Raw genomic sequence first — 19,021 nt, 5'->3', positions numbered from 1 at the left:
TCCTGTAAATTTAGACCTAGACAACCAGGTGAGGGGAGTTATTTACTAATTACTGACCTTAATTCATCAATCAAGTCCAAGGGAGGAGCGAAAACCCGCAGACACTCGGCCCTCCGTGGAATGAGTTTGACACGTGTGCCTTACAACCTGGAATTAAAATGGATTTTGGGGGGGGGGTTGTATCATTTGATTTACACAACATGCCTACCACTTTGAAGATGCTAAATATTTTTTGGGTGAAACAAACAAGAAAACTTGAGCGTGCATAACTATTCACCCAAAGTCAATACTTTGTAGAGCCACCTTATGCAACAATTACAGCTGCAAGTCTCTTGGGGTATGTCTCTATCAGCTTGGCACATCTAGCCACTGGATTTTTGCCCATTCTTCAAGGCAAAAATGCTCCAGCACCTTCAAGTTGGATGGGTTCCGCTGGTGTACAGCAATCTTTAAGTCATACCACAGATTCTCAATTGGATTGAGTTCTGGGCTTTGACTAGGACATTCCAAGACATTTTAAATGTTTCCCCTTAAACCACTCGAGTGTTGCTTTAGCAGTATGCTTAGGGTCATTGGCCTGCTGGAAGGTGAACCTCAGTCCCAGTCTCAAAGCTCTGGAAGACTGAAACAGGTTTCCCTCAAGAATTTCCCTGTATTTAGCGCCATCCATCATTCCTTCAATTCTGACCAGTTTCCCAGTCCCTGCCGATGAAAAACATCACCACAGCATGATGCTGCCACCACCATGCTTCACTGTGGGGATGGTGTTCTCGGGGTGATGAGAGGTGTTGGGTTTGCGCCAGACATAGCGTTTTCCTTGATCGCCAAAAAGCTGAATTTTAGTCTCATCTGACTAGAGTACCTCCTTCCATATGGTTGGGGAGTCTCCCACATGCCTTTTGGTGAACACCAAACGTGTTTGCTTATTTTTTTCTTTAAGCAATGGCCTTTTTCTGGCCACCCTTCCGTAAAGCCGAGCTCTGTGGAGTGTACGGCTTAAAATGGTCCTATGGACAGATACTCCAATCTCTGCTGTGGAGCTTTGCAGCTCCTTCAGGGTTATCTTTGGTCTCTTTGTTGCCTCTCTGATGAATGCCCTCCTTGCCTGGTCCGTGAGTTTTGGTGGGCGGCCCTCTCTTTCCTGGTTTTTGTGGTGCCATATTCTTTCCATTTTTAAATAATGGATTTAGTGGTGCTCCGTGGGATGTTCAAAGTTTCTGATATTTTTTATAACCCAACCCTGATCTGTACTTCTCCACGACCTTGGTCTTCATGGTGCCGCTTGCTTGGTGGTGCCCCTTGCTTAGTGGTGTTGCAGACTCTGGGGCCTTTCAGAACAGGTGTATATATACTGAGATCATGTGACAGATCATGTGACACTTAGATTGAACACAGGTGGACTTTATTTAACTAATTATGTGACTTCTGAAGGTAATTGGTTGCACCAGATCTTATTTAGGGGCTTCATAGCAAAGGGGGTGAACACATATGCACGCACCACTTTTCCGTTATTTATTTTTTAGAATTTTTTTAAACAAGTTATTTCTTTCATTTCACTTCACCAATTTGGACTATTTTGTGTATGTCCATTACATGAAATCCAAATAAAAATCAATTTAAATTACAGGTTGTAATGCAACAAAATAGGAAAAACACCAAGGGGGATGAATACTTTTGCAAGGCACTGTAAGTCCGGGAAAACTCCAGGGCTGGATGGCATACCAGTTGAGGTATACCAAACCTTTTTTGATGTACTCAGAGGACCGTTATTAGCATGTTTTAACCACTCCTATAAAAATGGTAGATTATCATATACTCAACAAGAAGGTCTGATTTTATTATTACTGAAACAGGACCCAAGTGTTAAATATAAAGATCCAGTCCATTAAAAAAATTGGAGACCCCTTACACTGCTGAAAAAATGATAGCAAAATGCATAGCGCATAGAATTAAAAAGGTATTCTCGGATATTATTAATCCTAATCAGACATGTTTTTTAAATGGACTGGGAAAAGTCTGGGAAACCAGGCCTGGTATTCATAGCTGACTTTGAAATGGCTTTTGATAAAGTACGACTGGAATTATATATAAATGCCTGGAATATTTAAATTTTGGAGAATCTCTTATACAATGGGTTAAAGTTATGTATAGTAGCTAGGTGTAAAACAGTAAATAATGTCTACTTCTCAGAAAGTATTAAACTGTCAAGAGGAGTAAAACAAGGTTGTCCACTATTGCCATATCTATTTATTATAGCCATTGAAATGTTAGCTATTAAAATCAGATCAAACAATAATATCAAGCGGCTAGAAATCCAGGGCTTTAAAACAAAGGTGTTTTGTACGCTGATTATTGTTTTCTTTTAAATCCACAATTTGGATCCCCCCATAGCCTCATAGAGGATCTAGATAATTTTTCTAACCTCTTTGGATTACAACCAAATTATGATAAATGCACTATATTACGTATTGGATCACAAAAAAATAAAAAATTTACATTACTGTATAGTTTACCAATTAAATGGTCTGACGGCTATGTGGACATACTCTGTGTTCATATCACAAAATAAATAAATTATCTCATTACAATACATTTTAATAGAAAGTTAGCAAAAATAGATAAGATCTTGCTACCATGGAAAGGAAAATACCTGTCTATTTGTGGAAAAATCACCCTGATTAACTCTTTAGTATTATCCCAGTTTACCTATTTGCTTATGGCCTACACCTAGCAACTTGTTTTTTTAAAATTATATGAGCAAAAGGCAAAATTAAACGGGCCTATTTATATAATTAATATGAATTTGGAGTGCAGAAATTATTAAATATTAAAGCATTAGACCTCTCACTAAAGGCTTCAGTCATACAAAATCCAAACTGGTTCTCCGGGAGATTGTTAAGAATGTCTCACCCCATGTTCAAGAATGGCCTTTTTCCCCTTATTCAGATTAAAACCTCTCACTTTCGGTTATTTGAAAATAAAACAATCTCCAAAATATTGTTATTTTTAAAACAAGCCATAGAAAGTTGGTTGCTATTTCAGTTTAATCCACTAGAAAAGACTCAAATATACTAATTGATAAAAACAACTATATTTTTGGAGATAAATAAAATAAAAGTATAATCTTTGTAAATGATATCATAAATAGGATTGGTGGAGTTATGTCAGACATGCAGCTAACAAAAATATATGGAAATGTTTGCTCTACTCAAAATTATAACCAACTAATTGCAGCATTACTGCAAAAATTAAGAGGCAAGTGGATAGGGGAGAAAATAAGGAACCTGTCTGTCGCCCCAGCATTAAAGACCAAAATTGGTTTTAAAAGACTGTGATAAATAAAAAGGTATACCAGTTTAATTTAAGGACCAAAAAATGGACAGCTGTGCCAAATAGATTGCAGAATAGTTGGGAAGAGATTTTCGATGTACCGATTCCATGGCACATGGTTTATGAACTGATACACAAAATGAAGATGGATTCCAAACTTAGAGTTTTTTTCATTTAAATTATTATACAAAAATCTTGCAACCAATAGAATGTTATATATATGGGGGATACAACCATCCCACCTCTGCATATTTTGCTGCGAAGAGACTGTCCATATGTAGCTTGTTTTTGGTCGCAGGTTCAGGAATAGCTGAAGAATTGCAACATTTACCTGGAGCTAACTCTGCAAATAGCACTGCTGGGTGGTTTAAAAAGTCAGTCAATCGATCAATAATATAATAAGCAAAAATGTTTATCATCAATTTACAATCTGTAGAAACTATGAGAATAGAAAGGTTCAGAACTTTTGTGAAACATCACAGCACAGTTGAAAAATATATGGCAAATAAAAATCAAAACTGGATGGTGTTCAGAGATAGATGGGAGGGGTTGAGGGTAGCTGAAGGATGGGACTAAAAACAAACAAAATATAAATATTGTAAAATATAATGTGTCCGTAAAATGTATATAGTATGTATAAGCTGGAAGTAGAAGTCTTAAGTGTTGTTGTCCATTAGTTTACTCCAATTAGGGGAGGGGTGGTAGGGTTAGGGGAAAATAATAAAGGAAAAATACATTTTAAAAAAATTATATATATATATATATATATATATTACACAAATAATATATGTACAAAAAATATATTTACAAAAAAAATATATATATATACAGTGAGAGAAAAAAGTATTTGATCCCCTGCTGATTTTGTACGTTTGCCCACTGACAAAGAAATGATCAGTCTATAATTTTAATGGTAGGTTTATTTGAACAGTGAGAGACAGAATAACAACAAGAAAATCCAGAAAAACGCATGTCAAAAATGTTATCAATTGATTTGCATTTTAATGAGGGAAATAAGTATTTGACCCCTCTGCAAAACATGACTTAGTACTTGGTGGCAAAACCCTTGTTGGCAATCACAGAGGACAGACATTTCATGTAATTGGCCACCAGGTTTGCACACATCTCAGGAGGGATTTTGTTCCACTCCTCTTTGCAGATCTTCTCCAAGTCATTAAGGTTTCGAGGCTGACGTTTGGCAACTCGAACCTTCAGCTCCCTCCACAGATTTTCTATGGGATTAAGGTCTGGAGACTGGCTAGGCCACTCCAGGACCTTAATGTGCTTCTTTTTGAGCCACTCCTTTGTTGCCTTGTCATGCTGGAATACCCATCCACTACCCATTTTCAATGCCCTGGCTGAGGGAAGGAGGTTCTCATCCAAGATTTGACGGTACATGGCGCCGTCCATCGTCCCTTTGATGCGGTGAAGTTGTCCTGTCCCCTTAGCAGAAAAACACCCCCAAAGCATAATGTTTGACGGTGGGGATGGTGTTCTTGGGGTCATAGGCAGCATTCCTCCTCCTCCAAACACGGCGAGTTGAGTTGATGCCAAAGAGCTCGATTTTGGTCTCATCTGACCACAACATGTTCACCCAGTTCTCCTCTGAATCATTCAGATGTTCATTGGCAAACTTCAGATGGGCATGTATATGTGCTTTCTTGAGCAGGGGGACCTTGCGGGCGCTGTAGGATTTCAGTCCTTCACGGCGTAGTGTGTTACCAATTGTTTTCTTGGTGACTATGGTCCCAGCTGCCTTGAGATCATTGACAAGATCCTCCCGTGTAGTTCTGGGCTGATTCCTCATCGTTCTCATGATCATTGTGAGGTGAGATCTTGCATGGAGCCCCAGGCCGAGTGAGATTGACAGTTCTTTTGTGTTTCTTCCATTTGCGAATAATCACACCAACTGTTGTCACCTTCTCACCAAGCTGCTTGGCGATGGTCTTGTAGCCCATTCCAGCCTTGTGTAGGTCTACAATCCTGTCCCTGACATCCTTGGAGAGCTCTTTGGTCTTGGCCATGGTGGAGAGTTTGGAATCTGATTGATTGATTGCTTCTGTGGACAGGTGTCTTTTATACAGGTAACAAGCTGAGATTAGGAGCACTCCCTTTAAGAGTGTGCTCCTAATCTCAGCTCGTTACCTGTATAAAAGACACCTGGGAGCCAGAAATCTTTCTGATTGAGAGGGGGTCAAATACTTATTTCCCTCATTAAAATGCAAATCAATTAATAAAATTTTTGACATGTGTTTTTCTGGATGTTTTTGTTGTTATTCTGTCTCTCACTGTTCAAATAAACCTACCATTAAAATTATAGACTGATCATTTCTTTGTCAGTGGGCAAACGTACAAAATCAGCAGGGGATCAAATACTTTTTTTCCCTCACTGTATGGGGGATTGGAAATGATGCAGACAATTACATTGATGGAAGCCACAATCTATCTGCAATATTTAAGCTAATCTACCCCTAAAAATACATCTTGTAGCAGCAGTTTGTGTGTGTGTGTGTGTGTGTGTGTGTGTGTGTGTGTGTGTGTGTGTGTGTGTGTGTGTGTGTGTGTGTGTGTGTGTGTGTGTGTGTGTGTGTGTGTGTGTGTGTGTGTGTGTGTGTGTGTGTGTGTGTGTGTGTGTGTGTGTGTGTGTGTGTGTGCTAAGGTGCGGAGAATCGGAGCAGGTGGTCAGTCCAGTTCAAATTTTCATGTATGAAAATGTATATACCAAATGGCTCAGAGACAGTTTCTATCATATGTCATGCTCCAATACCATCTGCCCGCTAGAGGGCCTTGCGGTTGTGGACGGAGCAATTCCCGTACCAGGCTGTGATGCAACCAGTCAGAACGCTCTCGATGGTGCAGCGGTCGTTTTTGCCGAGGACCAGGGGTGATATGCCAAATTTCTTCAGTTGCCTTAGGAAGTAGAGACACTGTTTCTCCCTCCTGACATGAGTGGTGCTGTTGTTGGTCCATGTCCTCGGTGACGTGGATGCCGAGGAACTTAAAACTGCTGACTCTCTGTACTGCAGTCCCATTGATGTGGATCGGGGCATGTTTCTTTCCTCTGCTTCCTGAAGTCAACAATCAACTCCTTTGTTTTGCTGGCGTTGAGGGAGAGGTTTTTGTCTTTGCACCACAATGCCAGTTCACTTACCTCCTCTCTATAGGCTGACTCGTAGTTGTTGGTTATCAGGCCTACAACCGTGGTGTCATTAGCTAACTTGATGATGGCGTTGGTGTCGTTCTAACCCATGCAGTTGTGGGTGAACAGGGGGGGGGGGGGGGTCTGTGTTAAGTGTCAGTGTGGAGGAGGTGTTGTTGGAAATGGATGGTTCCAGAAATTTGTAACGTTCCATATGGGGGATTTTAATAGGAAGACTAATACTCTCTCTGTGTGAATCTGACAGGGCAATTACCGTCAAACTGTCGTGCAGCCTAGCATAGCCCCCCACCTCCACCCCTTTACAGAAACATATGAGGATGACTACTACAGTAGTACAGGCCCCCCATCTTCTCCCTCTCCCTACCCCACTTCTCCAAGCCCAATGTGCCTAAATACAATGTGAAGTGGGGTACAATGTAAAGTAACGCATTCACTTTTATTAACATGGTTATATAATAATAATCATGATCATCATTCATCCACTGTAATAGCTTTGTCCATAATCTTCTTTGATGTTCTGTGGATGTGTGTTGTGTTTTCTGTGACACTGTCTCACACACACACAGAGAGAGAGAGAGTTTTTGTCTGTCTAGAGTAATCCCTCTATCCCTCTCTCAGTGTCCCAGTGCCACGACTGGGGCGAGTCAGACAATGGAGCCGTGCGGGTGATGGAGGGGGAGGCAGGCTGGCTGTCCTGCCCTCTCTTCTCCCACCCCACTGTCTACAACTACAACTCGGCCCAGGCAGCGGGCCTCAACCTGGTGTGGTACCACGTGGCTGCAGGTCAGGACCTGGAACAGCCCATCGACTTCCACCACCCCGACCAGAGGCTCAGCAAGGAGAGGGAGAGGCTGTGGCTGCAGCCAACCACCATGCAGGACACGGGCCAGTACATCTGCATGCTGAGGTAGGATGGAGATTGGGCTCGGTAGGGCCAGGGGTTTTGACCCATGCGACCAAGAAAACCGGTCTATGAGCAGATGTTTGTATAAAAAGTTAGACATTCTTTTAATCTTTTGAACCCATCCATTATCTGTTGGACGGTCAGGAAGTGTGTCATATCCTGAGCCAAAACTTCCTGACCTACAATATCTGTTTTTTAGAAGGATGACAGTCAAAGTTTGTCTGATTCACATGATCTGTGTGTGTGTGTGTGTGTGTGTGTGTGTGTGTACTTTCCCCTCTCAGAAACAGGACATCGTGTGCCAAGATTGCCGTGCGCCTGGTGGTGGTGCCACGTGGCCAGAACCCTAACTGTGAGGTGAAGTCTGCTGTGCCTCCCACCCTAGTCATCGCGCCAATACAGGAGGACAAGACCCTAACCTGCCCTGACCTGGAGGACATCAAGCTACCTAACTCTAGCCACTCTGTCACCTGGTACCATGTAAGGTGACCCTCAGTCTGTCTGTGTACAACTAATTTCACTAACAATATGAGAGAATGGCTAGTACTATCACTTGTATGCAGTACATAGTACCAATATCAGCTAAGATGGTGTATTACTTGATACAATTTACAAAATAGGTTCCTTATTTAAAGGCACTGCTATCATCAATATAAACCCCAGGGGGGAAAACATTGTTGTCAGATTGTATACTAAGTTGTACAAGGAAGTTTTGTAAACATGTTTTTGGTTATAATTTGGTTAAGGCCAGGCACCACAGGCTAAAATGACATTTTTGCATCTACCTATACATTTTGAGATTTGTTGGTATTTTGGTCTATTAATATTAGTATTTTCAAAAAGGATATGCAAATGTGCGCATATTTAATGAGATGCCACAATATTCATATACCAGAAAACATGATGTCTTGATCACATAATGAAAATGTTGACTTGACCTGCTTTTAACAAAGACCAGTTCATTGTAATCTGGATATATATTTGTCTTCTCAACAAGAAAACCAGCACTGTAACGGATTTCTGTATTTTTATTTTTACAGTAAATCATACAGTAATGTGCTGCTACACCAGTTTACAATATATTACTGTAGACCACAATGCATTCTGGTCTAGCAAATTATTACATTTGTTAGCTGTAAAATGAACAACAAATGTTCAGCTAAGATACCGGATAGTAAATTACAGTAAGTTCTTTTATTTTCTAAATGAATGCCCATGTTGTGCCATTTCAAGACTGATTTATAAAGTTTGACTGATTTCATGACTGATGACACAATTTGAGGCCTCTCCAATGTTTTAGTAACTGTATTTTAAGTTTTAGAACTTTCTAAGTTAAATCAACCTTTTACGTTTTGAGTTTGCTGAACATATCTTAAGTTTTTGCTGTCATGGTTGTATGAAATCCAAATAGTCAGACTGTTCGGCAAGCTCTGATGTGCTGAACTATAGCTACTATGCCAGGGCTGTCAAACGCATTCGGTTTTCAACTAGATCCGGAGCCGCAATGATTTTAAAAAAAAATGTTCCTCACTGTCACAAGTGTCCTCTATCCATCGGAATTTATGAGGCTCCCTGACTGTCTAGCTTTCATTTCTGTGATTATTAGCGAGCTGGATACAGTCAAACTGTATGAATGTAGGTCGGTTATAATTTCTACACAGTTTCAATTTGGTTTTAGTCAAGTGTATTGAGTTCGTTCCAATTTTTTATTATTATTATAAACAAATTTACTCAAACCACCAGCGGGCCGGACCTCTCGGGCAATATCACTTAATAATACACCACTTTATGAATGTAACCTTCATTTGCTGAAGGAAGGAACAAGACATAACACACAACATAACATAGCCCAACTGTTGCCAAACACAGGGCCTGTTCAGAAAGAGGTAATGTAGATGGACTATATCACCACAGGGTTTTGTACCCTTCGAGTGACTTACTTAAACGGTGCTCAGTTCCATCAGCCTGTGTACAACTCATTACAGCTGTTTTATTTTCTCTTCATGCTGTCACTGTACAGTATCTGTGTTCACATCAAGTGGTAACTGCCCCCCCCCCCCCCCCCCCCCCCCCATCTGTGTTGACCTTGAGCAGGATTGTAATAAGGCCTTCAGGAACTTTGATCGTGTGCTCAAAGGAGACAAGCTGGTCATCTATATAATGTTGGAGTTCTACCAAGGACTGTACCACTGTGTGGTCACTTATGAGACCAAAGGAAGAGTCATCAACTTCACCAGAGTGGTCAATGTAACTGCAGTGTGTAAGGCCTTTTTTACAACTATCTGAATGTTTTGAGACTATGAACCTTGCACTGTACATCCTTTTGTTAACATTTGCGACCATGAAAGAAATTCAATGATATGTATGTTTTTGAGTATTTCCTGTGGTTAAGTTTTGTGGATAACTATGAAAAACGTTTATCAAGTTGGGCGTATTTTCTGCTTTGTGTTTCTCTCAGCTTCCAGTGGTTTACCCAAAGAGCCCAATATACTCAACCCTGCCAAGGAGCAACTCTATCCTGTCAAACAAGGTTGGTAGAGAAGGACTATCAGATACATCAGCATATCAATATATTATAAGATATACACTGAGTGTACAAAACATTAGGAACTCCTGCTCTTTCCATGACATGGACTTACCAGGTGAATCCAGGTGAAAGCTATGATCCCTTATTGATGTCACCTGTTCAATCCACTTCAACCAGTGTAGATGAAGGGGAGGAGACAGGTTAAAGAAGGAGTTCTAATGCTTGAAACAATTGAGACATGGATTGTGTATGTGTGCCATTCAGAGGGTGAATGGGAAAGACAAAATATTTAAGTGTCTTTGAACGTGGTATTGTAGTAGGTGCCAGGCGCACCGGTTTGAGTGTGTCAAGAACTGCAACGCTGCTGGGATTTTCACGCTCAACAGTTTCCCGTGTGTATCAAGAATGGTCCACCACCCAAAGGACATCCAGCCAACTTGACACAACTGTGGGAAGCATTGGAGTCAACATGGGCCAGCATCCCTGTGGAACGCTTTCGGACACCTTGTAGAGTCCATGCCCTGACAAATTTAGGCTGTTCTGAGGGCAAAAGGGGGAGCAACTCAATATTTAGGCAGGTGTTCCTAATGTTTTGTACACTCAGTGCATATCAACATATATCAAGTTCAACTTACTCAACTCAAATTCAAACCTTTCCCCATAACAAGTCATACAATTCAGTTCAAGATTAAACCATCACTTCCCACTAATCCCACTACTCACTGTTGTGATCATAGAATTAGAATGAATACTAAGCCTATGGATGTGACACAGTTGTCTCAATAAATATAGAAAAATAATTATACTAAACATTGACACATTGAATCATCAACATCAGAGTTGTGGCTATTCCTTCTTTCATATTATACAAATGTTTCATGTGACAACGTTGTAATTATGTCTGTAGCGGTGATATTGTCATGGTGACAATATCTAGCACAGTAGACTGTTCCCTTTGTAATGCCGCATTATTGATCGCCTTGGTGACTGTTGCAGGGTCAGAGGTGAATCTCACATTGAGGCCTTTCCATCTCCAACTTTTTAGTAACTGACTTGAGATCAGTTTTAGAACTTAGAAGTTAACTGAGTTTGCTAAACATATCTTATGTGTTGGCTGTCACTAATTTGAAAGTTGAGATGGGCGATGATTATTGAGTGCGTTTGGGGAGATGCATATGTGATAACAGAAAGTCGGATACTTTGATTTGTTTTCTAACAGCAAGGCTACAGGCACTGTAAACGTTTGACAAAATATTACACTGCATTGTGGGAAAATTGTCATGGGTGAGGAAAGAATATCTGTATTTCAGGTGTTACAGAAATATTACCACATAGAATACATTTCCAACCTATTGACCACTTATGGGTGCATGGTATTGTGACTTCTGGGCCTCATTAACATATTTCCCAGCGTGCTTTGTTATAGGTTATTATTTGTTGCACCAGTTAGAGTAGAGTGTTGTACAAGTTTAGCTGTTCTTTGGTTGTGTCAATAATAATATTTCCATCACCGACCAAAGTGACAGTTCCACATTAAATTGATGTAATTAAAAAACTACATGCTGTATAACATTTTACAGGACATCATTGGCAACTCGAGTAAAATCACTACCATTTCACAGAATGTTACTTGCATTTTTTTGTGAGTTGTTGATATTTCTTTTTTCACCATATTGTCATGGTGACACAGTAGCACAGTAGACATTGTTCCCATGGTAATGCAGCAGTATTGATCACCGTGGTGACTGTTGCAGGGTCAGAGGTGAATCTCATATGCAAAGTGTCGTTGCCCTACCTGGAAGGACCCAGGGAGACCTGGTGGACCATCAATGGGAAGACTGTAGAGCAGCTAGCTGACCCCCGCATCTCATTCACTTCTAGGTAAGTCTCATCCTCTTTTGTATTTTCTTGTCTCGTCTCTTCTGTTACTTTCTCTTCTCATCTCTATTCTTCTCTACACTTCTTCTATACTGTTCTTTTTGATTGTTTCTATCCTCTCCTCTCGTTCTTCTGTCACTCCTGTCCAATGTATTACTTCCCCTCATCTCCTCTCTCCTCCCCTCATCTCGCTATCCTACAGGGTGGTGTTGGATTATTTTGGGGACTGGACAGTTGAGAATGTGCTCCACATCCAGGACTTCAGCTCAGAGGACCTGACCAGAGAATACAACTGCTCTGGACGCAATAACCGAGGCAATGCCACCCGCAGGGCAATGCTAGAAGAGGAGGGTGAGGAATGAGTTAGCACATCACAGAGCATTTGTGTGGGAATGTGCTGAGTGTCGTATTAGTCACTATGGGAAGGTAGTGTGTAGCTAGTGCTCTGTGGTTGATGTTGTGGACTGTTATGTGATGGTTTCCATGATAGATTAAAAAAAAAACACTCAATGGAAATAGTTGTGAAATATTTATTTCATTCACCTCTGCAGAGGGTAAGAAGCAGAGATCAAATGTGAACTGTTTACTGTAACATGATTAAAATATTCTAATTATCTTGATTTTTAACTAGTTTTCCTTTTATTCTCAGTTTTATTGCTTTTAACATTTGATAAATTATCTTAGTATATATTAGTATTATTTTTTACCATTGTTTTAGATCTTGCTCTGTTTTATCACTTGGCTTTTTTTGTTTTATTTTTACATGCTGCATTCTTTAGTGTACGACTATGTTTTATTATTTCAAACAATAACTTGTGAAGCATATTGGGCTGCAATGACTCGTGTGAAAGGTGCTTAACCCCATAGAGTCGATTGACGCACCGGTGCGTCAATCTAAATGACACAACAAAAAAATCCCCATCAAAATCTGTCAATTTAAGCTAGAGATATCTGAAGTCGGTAGTCGGTACAGTCGATGTGCCAACTTCTGTTTGGTAGCGTCCGAACCACTAAACTAATGGGACCCCCACTGTGGAAAGGGGAGATTCTCACAAACACTATGGTCGTCTCCGTTTTTCTCTAGGACCCCCACAAGTGTCACGGGACTAGTCTGAAGGTAACCGGTACGGGTAAGAAAATAAAAAAAGTGGATGTATGACGGTAGTTTTGTGCCTACTCAAAAAAGGTGCTAAGAATGTGTAAAAAAAAATATATATATATAATGTCACGGTTTCGGCCGAGGCTGCTCCTCCTCCTGGTTCGGGCAGGCTTCGGCGTTCGCCGTCCCCGGAGTACTAGCTGCCACCGCTCTATGTTTCTGTGTTCCATTGCTTTTGTCTGTCTGTCACACCTGTGTTTGTTTTAGAGTTGATTACGTGTCTTATAAGTTCCATGTTGTATCTAGGGTATTTGTGTGTTGTTGTCCGTTGCCACGTTGTTATGATACGTGTTTATTTTTCCGTGTCATTTTTCCTTGTTGAAGTGTTTTACGCGTGTGCGTAATGTTCCTCGCCTCTTCGTGTTTTCGAGGTCGGGGCTTGTACACTTGCTTTGGACACTATTAAAAGTCTTGTTGGACTAACCTCTGCTTCCTGCGCTTGACTCCTCCACCACATCCACGACGGCTTATGACAGAACAACACACCTTCATGGAGTCAGCAGGATCAGCGGCGTCTCCCGAATCCCTGCTGGACCGGATCAATTTCCAGGACGCCATGATCCAGCAACTCGGGACCGCTATGGACAAGGTGTCCAACACCCTGCGCCATTTGGTGAACTCTGAGGACCCTTATAACACCTTTCCAGTGTGTTTTAGGTTATCAGCCGGTCCTGGCTCCGTGGCACGAGAGCCAGATCGAGGCCCCTGCGGTGGACGAGTGGATTCGGCACTCGGAAGAGACGTGGGACGCTGCCCATGTCCATCTGCAGCGTGCCATCCGTCACCAAAAGGCGAGCGCCGACCGTCACCGCAGTGAGGCACCGGTGTACGCACCGGGAGATCGAGTCTGGCTCTCGACTCGAAACCTGCCCCTCCGCCTGCCCTGCCGGAAGCTGGGTCAGCGGTTTGTGGGGCCCTTCAAAGTCCTGAGAAGATTGAACGAGGTGTGTTACAGATTACAACTGCCTATAGAGTATAAAAATATTAACCCCTCGTTCCATGTGTCTCTTCTCAGGTCGGTGGTAGCTGGCCCACTCCAGGAGGATGATACAGGAGAGACCCCTCCGCCCCCTTTGGACATCGAGGGGGCCCCGGCGTACAGAGTCCGGACCATCTTGGACTCGAGACGCCGGATGAGTGGTCTCCAGTATCTCGTGGAGTGGGAGGGGTACGGTCCGGAGGAACGGTGCTGGGTGCCCAGGAGGGACATACTAGATCCATCCCTCCTGACTGAGTTTCACCATGGGCATCCCACGCGCCCGGGTCCGCGTCCTCCTGGCCGTCCCCGAGGCCGGGGTCGGCGCGCGTCAAGGGGGGGGTACTGTCACGGTTTCGGCCGAGGCTGCTCCTCCTCCTGGTTCGGGCAGGCTTCGGCGTTCGCCGTCCCCGGAGTACTAGCTGCCACCGCTCTATGTTTCTGTGTTCCATTGCTTTTGTCTGTCTGTCACACCTGTGTTTGTTTTAGAGTTGATTACGTGTCTTATAAGTTCCATGTTGTATCTAGGGTATTTGTGTGTTGTTGTCCGTTGCCACGTTGTTATGATACGTGTTTATTTTTCCGTGTCATTTTTCCTTGTTGAAGTGTTTTACGCGTGTGCGTAATGTTCCTCGCCTCTTCGTGTTTTCGAGGTCGGGGCTTGTACACTTGCTTTGGACACTATTAAAAGTCTTGTTGGACTAACCTCTGCTTCCTGCGCTTGACTCCTCCACCACATCCACGATGGCTTATGACATATAAATATATATTTCCAGAGTTTTTTTATTTTTTATATCTCCTAGATTTAGGACAGACACTTAAAAACCTTGTTTCTTATGATAGATTTTTTGACTGTCCTCTTTGTCATTTATGAATGTGTTATTCAATGTGTTTTTATGGGCTTTAGTAGTAAAGGCCAAAATCAATATATTATCAAAAACATTTTTACATATTGTTGGGTCATAAAATTCTAAATGAAATAGCTTAATAATCCATAGTATGACCATCTTAATATGACTAAATAGGTTTATGCTATTTTTCATACTTTACACAATTATTTTGCACTGCGAAAATGTCTCCCTGAATACAGGTACAGTATATGCTGCAGGTGACTGTGTTACCCACTAGGCCAGCCCTAGGCACCCAATTCTCTATTGTAATGTATTTTCAGTGTACCTGCCATCCGTGGAGCTGGGTTGTGGCCTGGGCGTGACTCTGTTCCTGATGCTGGTGCTGTTCCTGGTCTATAACATCTTCTGGCTGGAGCTGCTGCTGCTCTATCGCTCCTGGTTCGGAACTGACGAACGCTGTACAGGTGCCACACCTACTGTACAGACAGCCCTCGCTAAGAATAACCAACTAGGTCCAGGAGTTTTTCCTGACCACCTGACCTGACCAAGAAAGTGTGGCTCCAACTTATTAAACCTGACCAGGAAAAACACCAAGCACTCCAGGCCTTAGTTAGTTACCCTGAATTTTGCCTGGTCAGGTCATGTGGTCAGGAAACTCCTGACCCTACTAATGACATCTGTGAAATACATATTTACTGAGTTTCTGCTTCCTCTCTCATTCAGACGACAAGGAGTATGACATCTACATCTCGTATGCAAGGAATAGCGACGAGGAGCAATTTGTCCTCTTGACACTGCGCAGGGTCCTGGAGAACGAGCTGGGATATACTGTCTGCATCTTCGACAGGGACAGCCTTCCTGGAGGGAGTGAGTATGGGATAACCCCCCTGCTTAGACAGAATGGTATAGTCTATCTTCAGGCACTGATATCAGTATGGAACAGTCCAACAGCGGGATGAGGAGTGTATGAGAGAAAGGGGAACAGAATGTAAGAGTAAACCAGGAGTCAGGAGGTTTTCCTGACCACATGACCTGACCAGGAAAAACTCTAGTCCCTAATAGCCTACAACTAGGGCCTGGAGTTTTCCCTGGTCAGGTCACATGGTCAGCAAACCTCCTCTGGCCCTAACAATGACACATGCTATTACCATTAGAGGTTTCGGAGGATTGGCCTGAACAAAGGCTCTGCTCTGAATCACTGATCTACAAGTCATTTTGCATCCCAAATTACTACTCATTATGTGATCAAGATTAGCGAATCTGCATAGTACCTTGCTCAGGCCGACCCCCTCGAACACACTGTGTGACTGAGTGAGAATGGTGTGATCCCCTCTCCCTTCCCAGCCATCACAGACGAGACGCTGACCTTTGTGGGCCGCAGTCGCCGCCTCCTGGTGGTGCTCAGCCCAGGATACGGCCTCCAGGGGACCCAGGCCCTGCTGGAGCTCAAGGCAGGGCTGGACAGCATGGCGTGGGGTGGGCATCTACGAGTCATCCTGGTCCAGTATAAGCCACTGAGGCGGGACGGCTGGGTGCGCGAGCTGAGGCGGGCGAGGGTGGCCCTGGCGCTGGTCCGTTGGCAAGGGGACAAATCCAGTGATCTGTCCTCCAGGTTCTGGAAGCGACTGCGTGTGGAGCTGCCTGTCAGAAGGATTGAAGACCCGCTACAGAGCCAAGTAACGCGATACCACTGCAGAATATAGCTATAGACACACAGCGTGCATAATAACATAGGGGAGATGCAACTCGCGCTTAGAATACAGAATGGCATAGGATATACGTGACATACGGACGCACACACATACACACACACCATTGTTCCATCATTTCACTGTCGTCTTGTTTCCTTTTTGTGAGTGACAAGCTATTCATCCATTTGTTTTGCATTCTGTTAAATGCTCTTTTGAAATAGTCCCACATATGTTATATCGTTTTGTATAATTCTTTCATATTATGTAAATGTTTATCTGAATAAATTCATTTTTTTACATCTCAATATCCGTTTCATCCATGTCATGTCATTTAATTTCATCACATTTTCATTAAAGTTTGTCATATTATGCATATGGTATATTATTATCTTTCACATGGCTGTGTGTTTGGAGTTCCTGGTTGAAATATATTTCTGGAAGGTGATATCTATGATAGCTATGAGTATGTTGACATTGTGCATTTGTCATTGTTTTTGATCGTGGGAAATGTATAGGCTGAAATTCAGTGGAACCTGCCATTGCAATGTTTAATCAGTGTGATTAATGTGCACAGTTGTGAGGTGAGTCCACTTGTTAGTGGTTAGTACGTTTTTTACAGTACATCAAAACTATTCTGTAATTTTATTTGACCGTAGGAAAATGTCAGGGTGTCAGTGTGATGCGGTAGGACGAAGTCTGGCGCAGGACACAGAGCTAATCGAAAACTTACTTTACTCGTAGGTAACGTAAATAACATAACCTCCACGCAGGGAGGAAACAAACCCGCTCACCAGACGACAACCAAACATGAACAAACACGCACAACATACAGTGGGAGCCAGAGGGTTAAATAGGGAAGTAATCAATACCTAATGTGAACCAGGTGTGAACAATAAAGACAAGACAAGTAGAACACAGAAACATAGATCGGTAGCAGCTAGTACTCCGGTGACGACGAACGCCGAAGCCTGCCCGAGCAAGGAGGAGGAGCAGCCTCGGCTGAATCTGTGACAGAAAAAATCTAGCTTTGCAGAATTTTTGCCTGTAGGGGTGCACTTCAGCCAAAAGGGGTCCCCTAAATAGACAGAAATATTGTCTATAAATGAGCCTACCTCTCCTCCCCACATTCATGAGCAAAATCATACATGTTTGTTAGCTTAAAATGTAAGATTTGTGTGGTTTAATGGGATAAGAAATGTACAGTTGAAGTCGGAAGTTTACATACACCTTAGCCAAATACATTTAAACTCAGCTTTTCACAATTCCTGACATTTAATCCAAGGAATAATTCCCTGTCTTAGGTCAGTTAGGATCACCACTTTATTTTAAGAATGTGAAATGTCAGAATGATAGTAGAGAGTGATTTATTTCAGCTTTTATTTCTTTCATCACATTCCCAGTGGGTCAGAAGTTTACATACACTCAATTAGTATTTGGTAGTGTTGCCTTTAAATTGTTTAACTTGGGTCAAACGTTTTGGGTAGCCTTCCACAAGCTTCCCACAGAGCTGGTGTAACTGAGTCAGGTTTGTAGGCCTCCTTGCTCGCACACACTTTTTCAGTTCTGCCCACAAACTTTCTATAGGATTGAGGTCAGGGCTTTGTGATGGCCACTCCAATACCTTGACTTTGTTGTCCTTAAGCCATTTTGCCACAAATTTGGAAGTATGCTTGGGGTCATTGTCCATTTGGAAGACTCATTTGCAACCAAGCTTTAACTTCCTGACTGATGTCTTGAGATGTTGCTTCAATATATCCACATAATTTTCCTTCCTCATGATGCCATCTATTTTGTGAAGTGCACCAGTCCCTCCTGCAGCAAAGCACCCCAACAGCATGAAGCTGCCACCCCCGTGCTTCTTGGTTGGGATGGTGTTCTTCGGCTTGCAAGGCACCCCCTTTTTCCTCCAAACATAACGATGGTCATTATGGCCAAACAGTTATATTTTTGTTTCATCAGACCAGAGGACATTTCTCCAAAAAGTATGATCTTTGTCCCCATGTGCAGTTGCAAACCGTAGTCTGACCTTTTTATGGCGGTTTTGGAGCAGTGGCTTCTTCCTTGCTGAGCGGCCTTTCAGGTTATGTCGATATAGGACTTGTTTTACAGATACTTTTGTACCTGTTTCCTCCAGCATCTTCACATTTGCTGTTGTTCTGGGATTGATTTGCACTTTTCGCAACCAAAGTACATTCATCTCTAGGAGACAGAACACGTCTCCTTCCTGAGCGGTATGACGGCTGCGTGGTCCCATGGTGTTTATACTTGCGTACTATTGTTTGTACAGATGAACGTGGTACCTTCAGGCGTTTGGAAATTGCTCCCAAGGATGAACCAGACTTGTCCAGAGCGACTTAGTTAGTGAGTGCATACATTTATTTTTATTTTTCATACTGGCCCCCCGTGGGAATCGAACCCACAACCCTGTTGTTGCAAGCGCCATGCTCTACCAACTGAGCTACATGGGACCATTGACTCAAATGATGTCAATTAACCTATCAGAAGCTTCAAAAGCCTTGACATCATTTCCTGGAATTTTCCAAGC

At 42.4% G+C, this 19,021-nt stretch overlaps 1 protein-coding gene across 2 annotated transcripts in view; it reads left to right on the top strand.

The window, feature by feature from the left end:
* LOC311102177 (interleukin-1 receptor accessory protein-like) overlaps positions 1–16,781 on the top strand; it is a 31,601-nt gene extending 14,820 nt beyond the window's left edge. For both annotated transcript variants that reach the window (XM_084143427.1, XM_084143426.1), the window contains 9 exons: positions 7,109–7,397; positions 7,679–7,874; positions 9,489–9,654; positions 9,853–9,924; positions 11,676–11,802; positions 12,002–12,150; positions 15,106–15,249; positions 15,509–15,652; positions 16,130–16,781. In XM_084143427.1, coding sequence (XP_083999553.1) covers positions 7,109–7,397; positions 7,679–7,874; positions 9,489–9,654; positions 9,853–9,924; positions 11,676–11,802; positions 12,002–12,150; positions 15,106–15,249; positions 15,509–15,652; positions 16,130–16,488 — 1,646 coding nt within the window. In that variant the 3' untranslated portion in view covers positions 16,489–16,781. The remainder of the gene's footprint in view (positions 1–7,108; positions 7,398–7,678; positions 7,875–9,488; positions 9,655–9,852; positions 9,925–11,675; positions 11,803–12,001; positions 12,151–15,105; positions 15,250–15,508; positions 15,653–16,129) is intronic.
* Positions 16,782–19,021: the final 2,240 nt, after the last annotated feature.

The sequence above is a fragment of the Coregonus lavaretus genome (genome assembly GCF_964263955.1).
Source record: "Coregonus lavaretus genome assembly, chromosome: 26".
Classification (NCBI taxonomy): Eukaryota; Metazoa; Chordata; class Actinopteri; order Salmoniformes; family Salmonidae; genus Coregonus; species Coregonus lavaretus.
Note: the sequence above shows the minus strand (reverse complement) of the source record. Positions and strands in the feature narration are given on the sequence as shown.